Source organism: Hydra vulgaris, chromosome 03, assembly GCF_038396675.1.
Source record: "Hydra vulgaris chromosome 03, alternate assembly HydraT2T_AEP".
In the NCBI taxonomy this organism is placed as follows: Eukaryota; Metazoa; Cnidaria; class Hydrozoa; order Anthoathecata; family Hydridae; genus Hydra; species Hydra vulgaris.
In genome coordinates this window covers 26,137,835-26,159,347 of record NC_088922.1, presented here as the reverse complement: position 1 = coordinate 26,159,347, position 21,513 = coordinate 26,137,835, and the positions used below count along the sequence as shown (strand labels likewise).

The window sequence follows — 21,513 nt, the reverse complement described above, 5'->3', positions numbered from 1 at the left end:
CATTTTTAAATTGGGATCTTTTTTATTCAATGAGAGAATTTTATTTTTAGTTGCCTCTGCTAGATCTGTTTAAAACATTTCTTAAAATAAGCACCCATCTAACCATTACACTTAATTGCTTCTTTTTAACTGTATCTTGGATGGCACCCAATGAAAACAAAAAAACTATAGTTAACTTATCTTACTAATTTTTTGTACAACTTTGTTCTGAACATTGATTAAGTTTGTTGTCTTATTTCTGGGATCATTAATGTTTATTGCAGTTTTTAATAAACAGTTTTTTTTATCATTTTTTCTTGAGCTACAAAGTCTAGGTATGTGATAAAAAAAAATCAAACTTTTGTGGTATAAAATTTTAAAATATCATTAGAAGCAGCTTTTAATAACTAAAAAAATGAGGCCATTCTTTTGATTTTTTAATGTCATTCAAGAAAGTTATAAGCATTTTAAGCAAAAAACGTTTTATACAAATACTGAAGAAAGTTGTAACCGTAATTTTTAATTATCAACTTAAATTAATCATAACTTTCATAAAAATAAACCAATTAACATAAATTTGGTATCAATTAAAAGCTGAAAAAAGTAAAAAATAGAATTGTTGATTATATATAATGCAGGAAACCTATTATATATATATATATATATATATATATATATATATATATATATATATATATATATATATATATATTAAATATTAATTAATATTTATATAATATAGATTATATTTAGGTGACCATAGGTACGCGTTTGGCGCGTACAGTAAGCGTTTGATGGTAGTTTTGCGCGTTTGGGGTTTGTACGTGTTTGTGTACGCGTTTATATATTAAAAAAAAAGTAAATAAAATTCTTTCAAAAAATATTATTTGAAAGACTTATAATAAATGAATTTTTTTAAATATAGTTAATAAAAAAAAAGAATAAAATTCCGATATTAAAACTTAACTATAAAACACGAAACTAAATGAATTAAATTCTCGTAAACATTTAAAAAAAGATGTTTTTCAAATTCCCATAAGAGAAGGAAAAAAATTACTTCGAAATATTTTTCAACTACGACAAAGAAAATGCGCTCGTTTTACGCTAATTTTGTTTGCCTTGTAATGTCTTTTTTCTCTAATTATTGTAAATAACCCTTTGCGATTTATTTTAGTAAGAAGTTCATAAAAATAAGTGTTCATAAAAAAGTAATTTAAGGTTATTATAATTATTTGTACATTAAATTCAAAACGTGAATAGTAAGAAGGGAAGGTTAAACACATTTAATGATAATTAAAAAAATATGCTTCCTTTCTAAACGCAGAGCAAATGTCTCAAATGCACTATTTGTCAAAGCCTATTTGACATAAGCAGTCGTGGACGGTCTGCAATTGAAGATCATTGCAAATCTATCAAACACAAAATGACATTGGGTGCTTCTATATCGTCAAACAAAATCACAAAGTGGATTCAGAGCTTTGGTCAAAATGAAAAAATATTAGCCATTTAAGAAGGAACAATTGCATTCCACACAATCAAACACAATCATAGCTTTAGAAGTGCTGATTGTACATCAAAGCTAATTAAGAAATTTTATAATCCAAGATTTGCTTGTGCGCGTACAAAATGAGAAGCAATAATTGTAAACGTGTTCAAGAAATAATGTGAAACCAACTCAGAAAATACTTTATTAAAAGCATCATATGTGTTTATTCTTTCTGATGCATCAAACCAAAAGGATGTTAAAATGTATCCAATTTTGGCTCGTTATTTTGATGTTAAAGAGGGAGTGCAAATTCAGCTGATTAACATAGATTGTGTAAATGGAGAAACATCAGGTATTTTATCAGAAGTTATCTTTAAATGCATTAGTGCTAACAATATTTCTTCAAAAGTTTTGGCTATTTCTGCAGACAACACCAATACCAATTTCGTAGGTTTAAAACGAAACGGTAATAACAATATTCACAAAAAGTTAATTGTTAAGCTAAACCGTGAAATCATTGGTATTGGTTGCCATGTTCATATTTTATTAAACGCAATAAACACTGCGTCTGGTTTTTTATCTATTGATGTGGAGATAATTGTTTCTCAAATTTAACTATTTTTTTTACCGTTTTACTATTCGAGTTTCTAGTTTAGAAAATTTCTGCGATGAGGCTAGAACGCAATATTAAACGAATATTAAAAATTGCTGGGGTTCTCAATAGTTCGTTGGTTGGCCTTACTTCTAGCTATCGAAAGAGTGCTTAAGTTAAATCAGCCACTAAGATCATACTTTTAGGCTTAGAAAATTGTCCGAAACTTTTATCACTTTTTCAATAACGAAATGGGTGAAGTGGAATTGTGTTTTGTTCACAGTCAAACATATGTCTTTTACAACACGGTAAAATAGATAATATTTCTGCTGCTGAAGTTGCCGTAGTATTAAAAGATTTGAGAGACCTGATAAAATCTAGAAAAGAAGAAAATTTTCTACCTTTCATGGTAAGACACCATTTGCAAGTTACTGAAGAAAGTAGTCATCATTTGAAAAACCAATTTCTGAAAGAAGTAGACATTTTTTACAGCTTCTGTTTAGAGTATATAGATGAGTGGACGCGTCACTTTAATCAGGTTGAAGTTTTTAAATGGTCTTTACTGGATTGAAATTATTAAAATTATTATAACAATGAATTGTTCGACTAAATTCGGAGAACTAATTTATATTGCATAAAGGAAAAGTTTTCTTCTTGGAACTCACAGTCTAATGAATGTGACAAGCGATGTGTTGAAAAAGTCCCTCCCCCCCTCCCCCTCCCCCCCTATCTGCCTTTAAAGAAATGGTATTTAAATCAAGCTATTATGTATGTATTAATACATGCCAAATTTGGCTTTTACGCGTCTGGTATTTTTCAAATATGGTCACCTTAATTATATGGAGATATTAAAAAAAGCCAGTTTTATTGACACGTGACGAATCAAAATCAAAACAATTCACGGCATATCAAAGATTTATTTTTAGTAAAAAAAAAACAAATTAACCAGAGTTATTAGACCTTGGCCTTGGCTTTGCCTTAAGGCCAATTTAAGGTCTTGGCACTGAAACTTGGCCTTGCAGAGTAGGGTGTCTCAAAAAAAAAAATTAAAACGTGGAAAAGTTCAATCGTTATCATCATGTATTAGTAGCTTACAGTGAAAATTTTAGCCTTTCAAATCAACTCTAAGGTTAACAAGGTGGTTTTAGTCAATTTCTATATAATAGAACATTATTTATATTTATTTGTTCTATATAATAGAACATTATTACATTGCGAATTTATTATTTTGTATTCACTTTTTTATGTTAGGAGAATTTAGCAAACACATATTTTATTTGTGTAAATGTTTTAATAAAATTATATCAATATAATTATTTATTTAGTTATTTACTCATTTTTATTTATAATACATAACAAAAATCATTAAAAAATGAAAAATAATATAATTAATAATTTTAGTAAGACATTAAAAAAAAAAAAGAAGATATTTTTGCTAATTTTTCTAACATTAAAATTGCGCGCGGACATGAAAGTTTTACAAATAAGTTTTCATTCATTAAAGTTTTTTTTTTAATAGCGACTTAAGCGACTTTTTTTAAATAATTTCCTAACTGTTGATAATTATAATAAAAAACAACACGTGTATGCTATTTATGATACGCATTTTTTTTTGCCTGGCAAAACAAGTATTTTTTTTATTGTATTTGCTGTTACGAAACAAACTACTGTACTGTATGCTATATTTTATACTAAGAATTTATAAATATATATAAATTTATAAACTGTACTGCTAGCTATATTTTCAGACAATGGCTTCAGGAAAAAAAATGCCACAATACAATACTAGAGCCAGCTGAAGATTTAAGATAGGCTGCAAGAAAGCGTAGACAGTTTTATTTGTTAGGCTTTCCATTACAAAGCTTTGCCCCAGATCGACTTCCAACGACTGGAGAAATGCTCAGAAGGTTTTACTGGCTCAACATTAGAAAAGAAACTACGTAATGTCTGAAAAAATTTTTGAATTTTATCTGTTTATTTTTACTTAACCATTTGATATTTTCTTTGCGCTACTAAGATGAACTGTAAAGTTGGATGTGCCCTTGCTTCTAGAAAAAGTTTTCTGAATCCGAAACAAAATTACCAACAAGATCAATGAGTACCAATACTACTGCAAGAAAGTAAAAAAATTAAAACTTTCTAAATGAAAGCAATTCATAAGGCCAACATCTTTAACTTGATAAAGAGTGATCCAATGAGGAACAAAGAGGCTCGAAAAGAGGACATTGAATTCCTAAAGCACTGTCTCAAAGGATGCATGGTCAAGATGGCGGGTTTTGATAACACATTTCAAAAAAATGCTTGTTTGGCTGTGGAGAAAATAAGAATAATGAAAGAAAAATACGCTCACAAGATGAAAAACTCAGAAATCAAGATGAAAAGAATAAAAATAAGGTAGGTAAACTAGAACAAAAAGAGTTTGAAGTTTCCTGGTATACAGACAGTGATTGCCTTCCAGACTCTGACGAAGCTTTTATGCCTCCTACAAAGACCCATAAGATTTCGGGGAAGTAAAAGTTAGTCTTCAACTAAGTATGGATGAACTCCTAAACAATTGGATCTCAATCATGACTAGATATGGTATTGGTGTTCGACCAGGAACCTGTTTATTGACAACTCTTTATAACGCTGGCGGTATTAACATTGAGGAGTTGAAGATTTTAAGATCAACTCTAACTAGGAGAGCACACAATGTAGTAGAGTTAGAAGCCCAGATCATTCGAGAGAAGAACATGGACAAAGTAAGAGGCTTAAAGCCAGTGATTCACTTTGATACTAAAATTGTAAGGCAGTACACCAGTGAAGAAGCTATTTCAACAAGTAATGAAAGGATAGCTATAAGCGTTTCTTCTCCTGAAGCTGACTCTTTAAAATTTTGTGCTCAACAATTTGAAAATTAAAAGCTCCAAGGAAAGCGACCAGGCTGTAGCCATTTAAAATATCCTCGAATACTATGAGCTATCAGATCAAATCATTGAGGTGTGTTCTGACACCAGAGCTAGCAACAAAAAAAAGAACAACGGAGCTATAAGAAATGTTAATGTTCATGCTTTGGGGAGGCCTGTTCTCTGGCTTAATGTGCAGACATTACATATATGAGAGACATGTGTCTCGTGTCATGGAACTTGTTTTTAGTACAATAAAAAGTCCAAGCAAACACCTCTATGTCTAACATCAGAAGTTATGGTCGCAAGTACATAGAGAAGTTAATAGACTTGAATTATTGTCAAATTTGAATGGTATCAGGATGCATTTAGACCAGGTACTCTTTTGCACCAACTTTCAGTTGAAGCTAAAAAATTTTGTACCACAGCACTTCAGAGAAACACTTTCCAAAGAGGAGACTACAACTATCTTTGCCAGCTACTAGCTTACTTCCTAGGTGCAGATATACCTAATTTCTTCTTTAAGCAGCCGGGAGCCAGGTTTATGAGTCACTGTCCTTACCTTCTTGCCCTGCAGATGACACAGAACTATCATCCAAATGATTTAAAAATAGTAGAGCCTGCTACTCTCAAGAACATAAACGCTGCTTCAAATTACATTGTAATTTTTAGCCGCGTTTAGACCATGAAAAATTACATTGTAATTTTTCATGATCTAATCTTTATGAAGAGTCCTATGGCAACTCAAATTCCTTCAAATGACCAAATAGCTTTTAAGATAGCTTACCAGTTCCAAATATCAAATGATTACAAAGTCTATGCAGAGATTGGGAAAGTTCTTAACAAAAGCCTTCTACGGCACACTTGGTATCTAGCTCCCCAGCTTGTAGTTTTGTCTCTTGCTGACAGGGATCTAGATACCGACGTTAAAAACAACATCCTTAACAAATTGCTGTATTTTACCGTCCCAGAAAAATGATATATGGTGCTTGAGAAACCTGGAATCTTGCAAGTCGTTGTTCCAATGTCATCTTTCAATAATTTTGTCACTGAGCAAAGTTATCTTCTCTTTTTTCTCCTAGAAATCACTAAGGAAGAGCTTTTGCTGTGAAGGGAGAAAGGTATGGCTGCTTGCGAAAGTGAGAGAGCCCCTAAGTCATTTGCCAAGTTCTCTGATTGTGAAAATCAGCTTGCAGTGGTAAATGATAGGGCAGAACGTCACAAAGCTGATCCAAGACTTAATTGGAAGGACACATAACCTGTAGCGTGAAATTGTTATGGGGAGGGAGTCGGTTTTGAAAAATTAGGCAATTTAGTATAGCAAACACATATCATGCTCATTTTTAATAACAAAAAAAGGAAGTCAATTGCACCTAACAATTTTCTTCTAACAACCCCTTACCCCATCCAATGTACGCGCATGCTATACAATAATGTTTGCAAAACTTTTTAAAGTATTTCCATATTATTTTATTTAATAAACTAAAATATTAATTTCAAATACGAGGAATTTTATCGCTTGGATTATTTAATTATTTAATAAAATAACCTGTCTTTTTAACTTTTTTAATTATTTTCTAGGTTATCCATAAAAACAGACAGCAAGTATCCAAGAAAGTTACAAAGAAGTACCTGCAGAACATCTAACAAGTGTCATCACGTTTTTGTTGCTTCTCAACTCAATTTAGAACTATTATCTAAAATAGAATTGTCACACAAAATCTGTATCTTCCATATCCTTTTAGATATATTTAAAATCGAAACCAGTGTTTTGTGAGTGTTTTAAATTTAAAACTATCTATATTCAGAACTTTAAAATATAATATTCGAAAAAAAATTATATTATATAGAAATTGTCTAAAACCACCTTCTTTACCTTAGAGTTGATATGGGAGGCTGAAGTTTTAACTATAAGCTACTAATACATAATGATAACGATTGAACTTTTCCACATTTTGATTTTCGGAAGAAAAAAAATTTTGCACACCCTATTGCAGAGGCGACCCGAGGAAGGAGGGGGAGGAGGGGCGTACAAAATTTATTAGTCAGCAAATTAGACACTGGAGCCGGCAAAATTGGATGTATAGTGTTGGGATTCGGCAAATGTCAACCAAGTCTTAATGAAAGAAATTCTGAATTTATTGATTGATAACTTTTTGAGCCCAAAAATTGACGGTTCACTTTTTTTATGTAGACTTTTAAAAAGCCGTGTTTTTGCAAATAAGCGTTTGTTCTTACTTTTGATATGAGAGTAACATTGACATGTCACATATCAATGTAACCCAAATGTCATTTGTTACATTAAATGTTTTTAACTGTCTCTCGTTGGTTATTGTTTAAATTAATATAACAGATGTTGAATAAACAAATATATTTTCATCCGTATAATAAATAGTAAGTATATTTGACAACACAATACGGCAGGCATTAATTAAATAATTTCTTTTTTTCTTGTTGTTGCTGAAAAACTTTAGTTACAAGATTAGTAAAACCATACTATAATACTATCTTACAATTATTTTTGTGATGTTAATTCTAAACACTAAGGATTTAATATTATTTACTAGTATTTTTTTTTTTAAACGCGTATTTTAGTTTTGGGGTAACATTGACAAGAATGTCAACGACACCCTGGATCAAGGATCACCATGTCAATCAATGAAGCTAAAATTGGCTAAATGTTTAACGTTTGATTAATCTTGCAGGATTAAATGAAATAAAATCAAGCAAAGCAAATCCAAAAGAGTTAGTTTTAAAAGAATATACTAATACATCAAATGTCATTAAATCTAAAACGATACTTACAGAAAGTTAAAATCCATACCTAATGATGTTGCATAAAACATACAAGAAGAAAACATATCGTTGTTTTAAAAATTGAGGCAAACACTAAAAAATTTGTCACAATAAAATCCGGCAAAAAATGACAACGCTGCGAGACTCAGAATCATATATTGGGTCATTAATGTGTTGTAAAGCCTAATAGTCTGGCAGTTCTTGGACGTTATTAAAAAAGTTTTTAACTTATGTACTTTTTCAACAAGTCCAAATTGCTCAACTGCTTTTAATAGAACAAATGTGGCATTTACCATTAAGACCTATAAACTAACTCTTGGGCATGAACAAAATTAAGGTACGGCTTTTAACATATTGAATGTTGACGAAACTAGTGTTAGTACTGCCCATAATCATCCCAAAACCTTAACAAAAGAAAGTCAAATGTAAGTTGGTGGCAGACAAGTGCCGCATTACGGCGCCCTCAGGCATTTTTTTTTTTTTTTTTTTTTTTTTTTTTTTTATTCACCTCCTCAAGGCCGAGAAGGCCACTACAGACGAGGAGGTTACTTAATAGTGGTTATAACCCTCTCTCAACTCTATAACTCCGAAACACGAACTTTGACGAACAAGGCCGCTGCGCGGAGAAACAAGTTGAGCGCGGTACTACCAGGGACGTGGTGGGGATCGAACTCGGAACCTCTCGCATATAAATAGTCTTTTCCTTATTATTCCTAATAGAAATTAAAACAAAGTATATCTACAATAAAAACTATTTAATTGTTGTTTTTGTTAATTTGTTGATTTAATAAAACAAAAAATCACTGTAAAAGTAGTAATAAAAATAAGTACTTTATATTACGTAACGTAATGACAATTAAGTAATGGTAAGTAAGTTTGTGCTTAAAAATTTGTTGCTTAAAACTAATCATAGGAATAGTTTTAAAAACATTTTAATAAATTCAAAATCAGTTCTGATTATGTGATAAAAAAAATGTCCGACAAAATATTTTAGAGAAAGTAAAAAATTAGGCGCCCCTTTTTTGGTTGGCGCCACTAGGCAGTTGCATAGATTTGCCTTTTGGCAAATGCCCCTATGGGCATGAAAAATGTTAACAAAGATATAGTATAACAATGATTGGTGTAATAAATACAAAAAGAGATTCATAAATGTTTTTTTTTTGTGTAAAACCTTTAAGAACTGTATGTTAAAATGGCCCATATGGTACACTCGGAGCTTCCAGTGTACCCTCTTGTACTTTCTTGAACCCATTGATAAAGGTGCACTCTCCAAGTTTACCTTTTTCAAGGGTTCTCTCCTCAACGGAGGAGCAAACTCAATGGAATAGTCAAACTTGTTTCAAAATTATGAAATTTATCAAACATTTTGTAGGGCTTACTCGTTCAGTAAGGAAAATCCCAATATTCTTTTACTGAAAACCATGTTCAAAATATATCAATTCCAACTATTAGCTGGTAAAATGGGGTAACAATGTTAACATTTTACCCACACTCAGATTGACTGGTGATTATGTCTGTAAACCAGCCTCAAAAATAAAGTAAACTTGAAGACTTTTAAAGCCGATCTAGATTTTCAACTGATACTGGAGTGAAAAATTGCATTCCTGCTTTTTAATGTTAACCAGATGACATCTAAAATTGCGTCTCTGAAAATAGTTAGACCCTACCCACAAAAACAAATTAAAAAGTATCTATTTTTAAAAAAAGGCTAAGGGTATTAGGGAGATAAGCTTTGAATTGGAGAGAGAGGAGAATTAAAGAAAATTGTAGATAAACTGTCTACAATAAATCTTCTCGGTCAAAAGAAGCACTTTGTAGCAAATTGTAGCAGTAGTATTAGAAGTTGCTGAAACATTTTTAAAAGTTTAGTGTTTAAAAAAAAACGTGAACTCACAAAAGTTTATGAGATAAACATAAACTGTGTTTGAGCTGGAAAAATTAGTAGTCTTATGGTCTTTATGGCCTTTCCAGCTTTATCTTCCCCCCTCTCACACTAAAATCCGTACGTAATTATAATGTTGTATCTTTTTATAATTACCGTAATGCGGTAATTATAACAAGATAATCCAAAACATAAGCATTAGACTATCAGGTTTTTTCTGCGCTTTTTTTCGTTTCTGGTCAGCAGAGTATTTGTTAATGACCACTAATTTAATTGCTTCTTTTTCAAATTTGTCAAAACTTGATCTGACCTTTTGAACGAAAATAGACAGAGAGTTATAGAGTTTATTCACCAATGTCAAGTCGATTTCAACAAACTGACGGCCATCTCCAGCTAATTCATTTTCCTAATAAGTCTCCTAGGTTATAGTATCGTGCTCGGCTGTTGCGTTTCGTCATTGTTCAGTTCTTTTGATACTACTTTTTAGTTTAAACGCATTAAACGTTTCAAATATACAAATATATAAGTACTAATGACAACTTCGAACTTAAAAAACTAATAATTTTACCTAGTAACTAATAAAAACCCGTTTGAAGAGTGTACTGCATCTGTACGTGAAGACCTTTTAGTCTGTGAGAGACTATTTGGAACATTTACACCTTTTTTTATTATTGATATAAACTTCCGAGCGATTCGTTGAAGCAGAAAAAAATTTACCTCTTTTAGATGCAGCGGTCACACAAGACTCAGATGCTTCAACACCAACTCAAAAATGGCTGACGCATGTAACTTATTAAGCAATTTAACTTCTAAATATGGGCTTGCAACTCAGTGTAGACCCAAAACATATTGGAGGCATTATGATACGACTGCCCTCAGCAACCAGTTAATGATGCCGTGCATTTCTAATGTTATTTTGACAAGATTAAGCATTTCAGATGCCCCGTTACCTCTCATCGAAATAAAGAACATAAACTTCACTACTTCAAACTTGTCAAGTGCTCTTTTTAAAGCGATTTTTAAAGTATAACAAACAAAAATTTACAAGCGATTCATAATTATCAAATATTTGTAAAAGCGAATCGCCAAGTTGTGGGATGAGCTATTTGCAAATGTTAACATATAGATAGGTTTAAAAAACAAATCTTCCAAAAATAAAAATATTTAATGAAATCTGGAAGAAAGAAATTTGGTGACAGATATTCCCTCAAAACAACTCATTTTTCCAATATTCTTTTTTACTCTGAAACTGTTTAACAAAGTTCCAATTAATCCTGGAACTGCATTCACGTCAGTTAACAAAAAAAGAGGTAGCATCATTATGTTCAGCAGATTGGTCATGCTTACTGATTACCTTATGAGCAACTTTTTAAATGCAAAATACATCTTGGTTCGCTAAAAAAATCTTGGTTATCCTAAAAAAGAAGCAAGATTTGCAATAAAAACTGCCCCTCTTAGCATTGTATACCAGCCAATCGCGTTCTTTTTTTTCTACGTTTACTAGTTTTTAAAAATATAACTCTTTAGAGGTGCGTCGCAAAGTTCCAGCATTGACACGGGTGTCTTATTGCTGATTTGTTACGATGAACTTAATTAAGCTATTATTTTGACGCATAATGTTGGCAGGTTGGTTGAAAATAATTCTAGCTATTTTTTCGCTACGTAGACTAATGAGGTCCAAAGTTACATCCACCGCCTCTTGTAATAATGTACCAAATTATTTTTTTGTAAAAAAATATTGTCAACTGTGGCAAGGACGCCAATTATTTGCATTACTTTACTTTTTTTTTAAAAAGAACTTTTTAAAAGAAAATTTTTTTTTCTTTTGATTTTTACTATTGTTTTTGAAACGTTTCAATAAATAATTTTAATCCCATAGTTATTTTAATGCTGATGAAAAATTTTAAACTAAATACTTTTTTGACTTCTTACTGGCTAGCCCCGCAGCGACTGCCAAGGCTGGACATGGGTAAAGACGGCAACCTTAATGCCACACATTTAGGTTGCTATATATGTACATATATATACAAAAAAAGATTTATGATGAATTCTGTAACAACAGCATTGTGTAATTTGTAACTTTATACATATTTTTAATTTAATGATATAATATGCTCTACATTTTTTCTTTAAACATCCGGACTTCTTTTTTACTTCACTTTTTTAATCAAAAAAAAGCGGGATTTCCCTCTTTTTTTTTATTAAATTATTTTTACAACTTTTCAACAAGCCGGTGTAGAACCTTGTATCTCTTGGTTCTGCGCCAGAACTTTAACTACAGGTGCTTTAAACTAAATGTTCCATTAATTTTCCTAGGGGGTTAGACACCCCCTAAACTTCCCCTTCCCTAGGTACAGCCCTGGTGGTATAGTGGTTGGTAATTAGCTAGGTATTTTTGACGGCTGTCGCAAATGGTTCACTAAGTAACCGATGAGCAAAACTACAGTGGAACGCTCAAAATGTCAAAATAGATCCGCTGAAATTCCGCTATAGAATGTTTGATGAGGAAAGAGAAACCTTAGAATAAAAAAAAATTGAGTAAAAAAATGATAAATTGGAGTGCAATGTCAACTTAATAAGATAAAAATAATGCTAATTGTATGCCAACAAAACGCTACGTTTGGCCTACGTAAAGCCCACAACATATTCCTAACAGCAGCGTATTGCCAGCCTAATGAGACAAAAAATGTCAACATAGACTTAATGAGCAGCCAAAAATATGCTATCTATTGTGACTACAACACACGGCTAAATATAATGCTTTGCTGATCCAACAATAGTTAAAGTGTCTGGCCAATGTTGCGCGAACTAAACTATTTATAAACTATATATATAACAAAAATATCGGTGAGAAAAAAAAACAAAAACTATCGATCACTATTGCTTCGCATTTCTCATTAAAAGCTGTCACATCTAACTGTTATTTGGTCATTAACAGTACTTTTTTTTCATCAGTTAAAACCTCTGCTCACCGATCACAATCTTTTCTCTTTAATATCTAAATTTGAAAAGAGATCATATAAATAATTTTGTAATGATATTTGTAATATATTTTAGTTAATAACATTTAAACACTTTGTGACAACCAAATCAATGAACTAATTGGCAAATGATTAATATATTATATTTTTAACTATGTGGCTGAAAGATATTAGGAAAATAATTCAAAATCAAGTTATAATAATTGGACTATATCCGGGGAGCCTGTATAAAATTTCAAAATTTTGTTCAACAAAGTTACGTCATCATTTTTTAAACTGCTTATACTTTTTGTACATTTTTTCAAAAATATAAATTAATAATAAAAGCTATTAGATAAAAACAGAAACTAAGAAAGCACTGAACATAATTTTAGGATTTTTACATTTTTTGAAGTTTAATAATTTTAAAGTAATTTAAAGTTAAATCAACATTCATCTCTTCGAAAGGAAATGTATAAAAAAATTAAATAAAATTAATTAATCTTTATATAACTATTTTGCATACGAGAGAAGTTGCATAATAATAATAATAATTACATAACTTTTTTAATTTTTTATTCATATTTTATAGTCCAAATAACACACAATAATTTGAAATATTTCAAATTTAACGTAATTTACACGTTGCAATAATAATAACAACAAAAAATAATATTTTGTTTCACGTTTGAAAACTCAGTTATGTTTAAAATTTAGACAAAGACGCAAATCCGGCGTAAATAAATGTGGGCTTTGTTTAAGGGTCTGAATCCATTAAAAAACTAATAAGTTTTTTACCTAATCCGAATCCCGAGACTCCACTGGTTGTTTTTGATTATAAACATGTTTGAACTTTTTTCTTTGAACGTCGCTGATCCAAAAAATAATCTTATAAGATTTGTTGTTATGATTTAAATATAAAGAGTTTTTACACTTTACAAGTAGTAACATATAGACGAATAGTAGCTCACATACAGATACACAGATATCAAGAAATTTCATTATGAAAGTGGGTTCACTGAAATTTATGAACTTATGAATAACGATTTTTGAAATAATTTTTTACTTTTAGTTTATTGTTCAAAATTTTATCATTGTAAAGTTTTATTTTATTTATGGAGTAAAATTCATTATATGCTGCATTTAAAATTCATTAAATGTTGAAGGATTCAGCGCATAGAACTGCCATGTTAGTTCTACTTGATGTTGTTGGTCAACGATTGCTAGACCTACTTGATGTTCTAGTAGCCGCTGGTCAACGATTTGACAAGTATCCAAAGGAAACGAAAAAAATAACAACAACAAAAAACATAATGAACTAAAGAAAATTTTTTATTGCTCACTTGAAAACCCTCATAACTCATAATCTTTTACCAGGGAATAATAAGGTTAAATGCCACATCACTTTATCACTTTTTAAGTATTTTTTAAATCTTTTATGTCAGTTACATAGCCCTTTAGTGTGTATATATATATATATATATATATATATATATATATATATATATATATATATATATATATATATATATATATATATATATCAAATTTTTTTACTTTACACGGCATATTTGTATTATTGGTAAGGGGGCATTCATAAAACACGTACGCAGTAAAATAACTGCTTAAAGACTTTCTTAAAGACTCTTCCCTTTTATGTAACTGTATGCTTTTAACGACCCGCCATTATCTTCAAACGTATGCATAAATTTTTCAAAACATATAAAACAAAATAACTTTTAGATAATTAGGCATATCTATTTTACATAATTTTATATTGAAATTCAATGCTTTCTTTAAAAAAAAAAATCAAGTTTTTAAGAGAGCTAATAAAAGAGAAATAGAGAGAGAGAAAGAGACGTAGTCAAACCGCGTACGTAATCGCTGTCTTTAACACCCTCCCGCTATTGTAAGTATTTGTACGTTTTTGGGTAACTCTTCTCCCCCAGTACTTGTCTACAAACTGCCTATGGAAGACCCTAAAATAAGTTGCAATCGTGAAAGATATTAGAACAAAAAATTAAAGCAGAAAATAAAAATAAATTAAATTAAAACAGAAAATAAAAATTAGCGGTTTTTTACTAATTTGCTCTGCTCTTTTAAAATCATTTAGTAATCATTTTGTAGAATGCATTTAAAATTATTAGTATACATAAATATGCATGAAAAATCTAATTCCTATAAAAGCTTGAAAATTCAAAAGCTTTTAAGTCTACGACTTTGTTGTTATTTAAAACAACACAATTCTAAGAAACCTTTGGTTTTAAATAAACACGCAAAATCACAAAGTAATTCTTGTTAATAAAGTATGCTATTTAGACAACCTATTCCGTTTATAAATTAAAATTAATTATTTTATAAATGGAATTAGAATAATAATAAATATATCTCATAAACATGTCTCAAAATACACCTTGCGAAGCAATTTTTGCAGTCAACAAAAATATTTATGATACATATTCTGGAACGTTATGGAGAGAAGGAAAGAGTAAACGTAAGTTTCAATACTTTAAACCTTATGTATAATATGCTAGTATTCAAGTATTTTTAATTAGAAAAGTTGGCTAGTATTACTTATATAAATGCTTATTTATTTTTATATGTTCTCTCTTTCTCTCTCTCTCTCTCTTTCTCTCTCTCTCTCTCTCTCTCTCTCTCTCTCTCTATATATATATATATATATATATATATATATATATATATATATATACATACATATATATATATATATATATATATATATATATATATATATATATATATATATATATATATAACTATTTATATGTATTTATATAAATAATTAGAAAACAATAATGGTGGTATGAATTTTTTTTGTGCATGTTTATATTTATTTTTTTAAAGGTTTTAATAATATAATTAACAATTTTTAAAATTAGTAAAAAAAAATTTTTAAATTGTTTTTAAGTATTGCATTTATATAATGACGTAACAAATATTATCACTTAAAAGTTTTTAGGATTTTTTTTACAGTATAAACAAATACGTTTTTAATTATCACTTTTTTATTAATAATGTTATTTATAACCTATTTTTTTTTTTTTTTCATCATTTTTCAAGTTAAGAAAAAGTTAGCATTAACAAGCATTAGTTCATTAATAATTCATATATCTATATATTTTTATTATAAAACGAAACAATCGGAATTAGAGAAGCTTGGAATTATTGAAATTATGGGAGGTTATTTTATTCAATTTGAATAACTTGTCGTTTTATATCGATTTGTGGCGAATTAAATTTGAAATTATCGATTGTCTATATGTTTTATGAAAATTACTTAGAATTAAAAAAAAGCTAATTTTGTTTAAAAAAAGTTTATATGAACCAAATACTTAATATAACACTATTTGAAGCATATCTGTTTTAAACCGCATAAAATCTACATCCTTAATAAACGAGACCCTTAACAAACGGATTCACAAGGTTTTACTAATTCAGCCATTATAACTAAAGTATTGTTTAAAAAAATTCTACAGTTTTTTTAAGTTTTACGCCATTCATAGGTGTAAAAAAAACAACCTAAAAAAAGCACCCAATTAGTCAGTTGTTTCCTACTTGATGCATTTTTTTTGTATCAAATACATATATTTTTGTTATGTGTGATTTCTCAATCTATTGGAAAAATGTAAAAAATTTAATTAGTTACGTAATATAGTAACACTTTTATATCGTTTTATATTGCCTAGTTCAAAATGTTATTAACTTGTTCATTTCTATTAAATTAAATGCGAACTCTTGTTTATGTAGGCATGTGAGAAACTTTTTTTTTCTACTTCGACGCTGATTAAATATTGAAAAACGCGTAGGTGAGGATTTTTTGCATAACAATAAGAAAAGTCAATAAATTATACAGCTTGGAAATAATTTTTCTTTGGGAGTATGAGAGGAAGGGAAATAGCGCAGAAACTTACTACAAGTTAATAGATTGAATGCCATATAGAAAAGAAGCTTATAAATGTGATAAATTTAATACTGATAAAATAAATAAAGAATTTGTATTGTACATATATTTTTTACATATCTTTGATTATATCCAAGGCTATGTAAAAAGACATATCTGTGATAGACTTTGATATACAGCACAACTTAAATAAAAAAAGTCGTTAAACAATGGAAGCTGATATAAAACATTTCATATTAATGACATGCCTAAAATTTTTATGTGGAGAGTTTAATCAAAGATTTCGTCCATAAATTACGTCACGCAATTTTTGATCATTTTTGACCCCTCACTGCCCCAACATTTTAACTCTTTAGTAAGAAGTCCCGTGCGAGTCGACACAAAATCACTAACCCCTTCCCCCTCCCCCTAAAGCATGACAATTTATGGACGACCCCGAAGATGAAAACAAAATATATGAACGTCTTCTCCTTTGACTTTTAAAACTAATGTTTTTCTGTTTGTTTTTTTAACTAAAAGAGATATAAGGGTATTAAAAATTAGATCAAAATAATTATTTTTATTATAAATTGTTTTTTAGAATATACGCGTTTAAAATTATATTAGTTTATTAAAAATCAAACATGTAAACGTATACAAGTGCATGCAAAACTTTACACATAAAAAAATAGTTATTTGATTGGTTTACTTCTTTAATGCCATGCTAGCAATGTACTTATATCTTAAAATCTGAATTATTATATTATCTTTACAAATTATGTTAGAGGAGTCCCTTGACTAACGAGTTGTCAACTTTTTTTTATGTCAGGGAATTTCCACTTATTTCTCATGTCAGGGAATTGTCCTCATACCATTCTTACATAAACGCCACTCAATGTTTGTAAAAGTATTTTGTAAAGATCATATTTCAACTAAAATTTATGGTAAGTAAAGATTAAATAATAACAAGTTGTATCAATATTTTTAAATCTTAGATGTCAAATTGTTTCCTAATGTTGAATGATTACTTACAATCAAATGATCGATTTTTGAACTGTCATAATATAACTAAGCTGTAAAAGTATGCAAAGAGCTCTACACAGTAAAATCGTAAATCCATTGTCTTTAGTTGAGAAAATTTATTTCTTAAAACAAGAAATTGATTTCTTGTTTTAAGAAATAAATTGCGGGGTAAGAAATTTATTTCTTAAGACAAGAAGTTAATTTCTTGTTTTGAGAAATAAATAGCGGGGAGGTAAATTTATTTCTTTTTTTAAGAAAAATATTTCTCAATAAAAACGCATTTTAACTGTGTAGCGTAAAAAAAAAAATAATAATAATAATAATAATATTAAATAAAGTAAATCTTAATATTATTTTTTATTTATTCTACATTTAACAGAAAGGAACAACTATACACCTCATATTTTGTCAATACGTAGGGTAGAATGAGGTAATGTGGGTCTTAAGGGTAATGTAGGTCTAATCAACATTTATCAGTTTTTCAGAAAAAAGGTTTTGGTAGAAGTTTTTTTTTCTGCATGTTATAGGTAGTTAAAACAGCTCTCGGCATTTTAATTATCAGCTTACTAGGCAAATATTTAAGAATACTTTTTATTCAAAATGGTGCATACATTTAAAGAGAGATTTTTTATCGTAAACCTTAAACTTCAGAAAAAGGGTATTAAAAACGGGGTCTAACACATAGGAAATATTTTATCTGAAAAAAAATTACCAGGTAACTAGGTTCAACTAGTTTTAGGATCGAATGATGTATAGTTTATATGAAACAAGCAACATTTCAGGGTGGGGTTATGTGGGTTTTATGTCAATGTGTTTTGTGCCGTTAAGAATTTAATGCTTATACAACACTAAATACCTTTAAAATAAAAACTAGTAAAAATTAGAAGTCTGTTTCTGGATTCATTTTTCTGGAGTCATGTTGCTATGGATTCCTTTAGATGATCATTAAAGATGTAATGATATCATGTTTTTAGTTAAAACTTCTTAAACATAGTTTCATCATGCTTTGACTTTTATAAGTACTTCTACTTTAAATTTGAATTTCATATATTCAATTTGGAGAATTATAATATGATTTATTCTATATATTAAGAAAACTTGTAAAAAAAAATTATGGAAATTGTTTCTGATTAAGCGCTTTTAGCGAGTAAGGTTTTTTGCGTTTAAAAGATCTATTACAGTATTATAAGGCTTAAACTTTTGTTTAAATATAATACATACTCAATGAAAAAAGATAAAATCATTGAAAAAAGATAAAAATGTAACTTAGACCCACATTACCCTACTAAACAGGATAATATGGGTCTATAGAATGAAACACAAACTAGTGCTCTCTAGACATCTTTAAAAATTATGTATAAACCTTTTTTGATGTAGTTTACTAAAAATGATGTCTAATCGTGATTTAAAGATTGTTTTCTTCACAAAAAAATATTATTTTGTTATATTTTTTTTTTGCTCAAAGTCAGAAATGGGTAAAAGTAGACTCAGACTACCATACCCTACTAGTTTATAATGTCATCATTAAAGTAATAATATATATTCTTTACAACTTTATTGAAACAAGATTCAATTATCTTTCTTATTTCTAATATGTATAAACGACTTTGGTAATGTATCTGCAAATTAAATTCAATTATCTATGCTGATAAAATTAACTTGCTCACGTCCAATAGAAGAAATAGTCAGCTACATGTAGATATGATTACAGAATTTATAAAAACTTTTTTTTTTTTTTTCAAAGTTTTTTATAAAAGCATTTGTTTCAAAGCTAACAAACTCTCTTAATACACATAATTTTATAAAAAAACACAAGAAAAAATCCCAAGCACTTAAATTACCAGATCTTTTTGCAAGCAACACACAAATTTTAAAACAATAATTTTTAAAATATAAATACTTATCTTGGCTTCTCCAAATAAAATGCATCAAACCAAAGATAAGCAAAACAATTATTATAATGTACCAAGTTAGTCCATCAATACTCAAAGTTATAAATAAATTTTTTTTATCTTTATTCATAGTTATTACAAATGCAATGCAATTAGTAGATAAGATATATACATTTCAGAACAATACATGCACAATTATGTTAAAAATCTTAACCCAAAAAAAAATTAAGATAAATTTAAACAATAACTACTCTCTCAGGTGAGAGATTCACATATACACGTAATATTTATAACAGTTTAATTCAATTTTACTTTTTACTAAGATTGTGGCGACTCTAGTCATTAGTATATTCCTAGAGTCTATGTTTTTTTTTATATAAATTCTCTTTTTTTTTTAATAAATGTTTATATTTAATTTGATTTTTTAATGAATGACAAAAACATATATTGTGTAAAATAACTAAATGTCTTATCAGGTTGCTTCGTGAAATTAAGTATACAAAATTTTAAGTTACAATAAATTTTTTTGTTCTAATGTGTAAAATTAAAAAGTTAAATACAATTAATGTATAAAAAAGAAACTCATAAAGTTTTTGTGACTTGATCTTTATTAAAATTTTTATAGTGAAAAAAGTGTAAGAGTGAATATTGTTTAATTTGAGTAAATGCTTTTTTACGGTTCTTTTAAATATATCAACCTGTGTTTTTCATATTTTTGTCAATAAAAAATAAATGTAGCCCCTGACTTGCAATTTAGAAAGTTTTTTAACGGATGTTAATGGAACATAAGAAGTAGATTGTTTGATATTTGTGATTAATTAGAAGAAAAAAACTCAAAAAAGTATTTTGAAATTATTTGATTTTTAAGTTTAAACATTAATAACAAGTCATTTTATTCAACGTTAAGTTTAAACATTAATAACAAGTTATTTTATTCAACGTTAAAAGCATAGGCGTAGAAAGAATTTTTTGGTGTTCGAGATAGGTAACTTCCAGACATGGAGCAAACTCCAAACATTTATACGTTTATACTTATGTCAAATAATGAGGGTTTGCAAAAAATTGCGATGATTGGAGGCTGGGAACAAAAAAAGCCCCGAAATATTCGCCCCCCTGCCCCAAACGTGAGAGCAACAAGTTGATGAAGTATTTTTTGTACTATTCTTAACTATACTTATATTCATCGATAAATTTTAGATTTCATTTCAAAATATTTTAGCGTTCAAAAATTATGACCATATAAAGTTTAAATCCCCCTCAATTTGAGGGGGTTTCAAATTTTATATGGTAATAACTTTTAAACGCTAATAAATAATACTATGAAACTTAAAATTTATCGATGAATATAAGTCTAATTAAGAATAGTACAAAAAATACTTCATTAACTTGTTGCTCTCACGTTTGGGGCAGGGGGCGAAAATTTTGGGGCTTTTTTGTTCCCAGCCTCCAATCATCGCAATTTTTTGCAAACCCTCGTTATTTGACATAAGTATAAACGTATAAATGTTTGGAGTTTGCTCCATGTCTGGAAGTTACCTATCTCGAACACCAAAAAATTCTTTCTACGCCTATGGTTAAAAGCATCAATTTTTTTGAGTAACGACAATTTTGCACTTTTGTTTTGCATAACTTTTTTTAAAAAAAGCTAAACGATTACTTGCTGAGGCAATACGACAACAGTTACTATGACTACGTATAGTGAATATTTGAAACTTTTAAAATTTAGTTTAAAAAAATGTTTTGTATTGTACTCAGTTTCTAAGATTTTCGAAATTTAATTTGCACAAACTTATTTAATTTTTTCAATTTAAATGTTTGTCAAAGTTTTTGTTGAAATATTGTTTAATACAGATACTTTAAGTGGAAAGTTCTTTAATTTTTTTTCAAACTCAAATAATAAAACAATTGTTATTATTATTTGAGTTTGAAAAAAAATTATTAACCTCAACGGCAAAAAAAAAGTTTATTTATAATAATTATTTTTTAGTAAAATTAAAGTTATCAACAAAATTAATATTTATAGGCGATTTTGAGGACAAGTATGTGTCACTCATATAGATTAAAAACGACAAAAGCCCAATTATTGATCCCAGATAACACCACAGCTTACTAACTTT

General features: G+C 28.8%; 1 protein-coding gene across 1 annotated transcript in view; it reads left to right on the top strand.

Moving 5' to 3' along the window:
* The first annotated feature begins 14,805 nt into the window (after window positions 1-14,805).
* Window positions 14,806-21,513, top strand: part of LOC100200537 (uncharacterized) — a 51,361-nt gene continuing 44,653 nt past the window's right edge. The window contains exon 1 of the mRNA XM_065792786.1: window positions 14,806-15,074. Within this exon, the coding sequence (XP_065648858.1) occupies window positions 14,978-15,074 (97 nt within the window). The 5' untranslated portion in view covers window positions 14,806-14,977. The remainder of the gene's footprint in view (window positions 15,075-21,513) is intronic.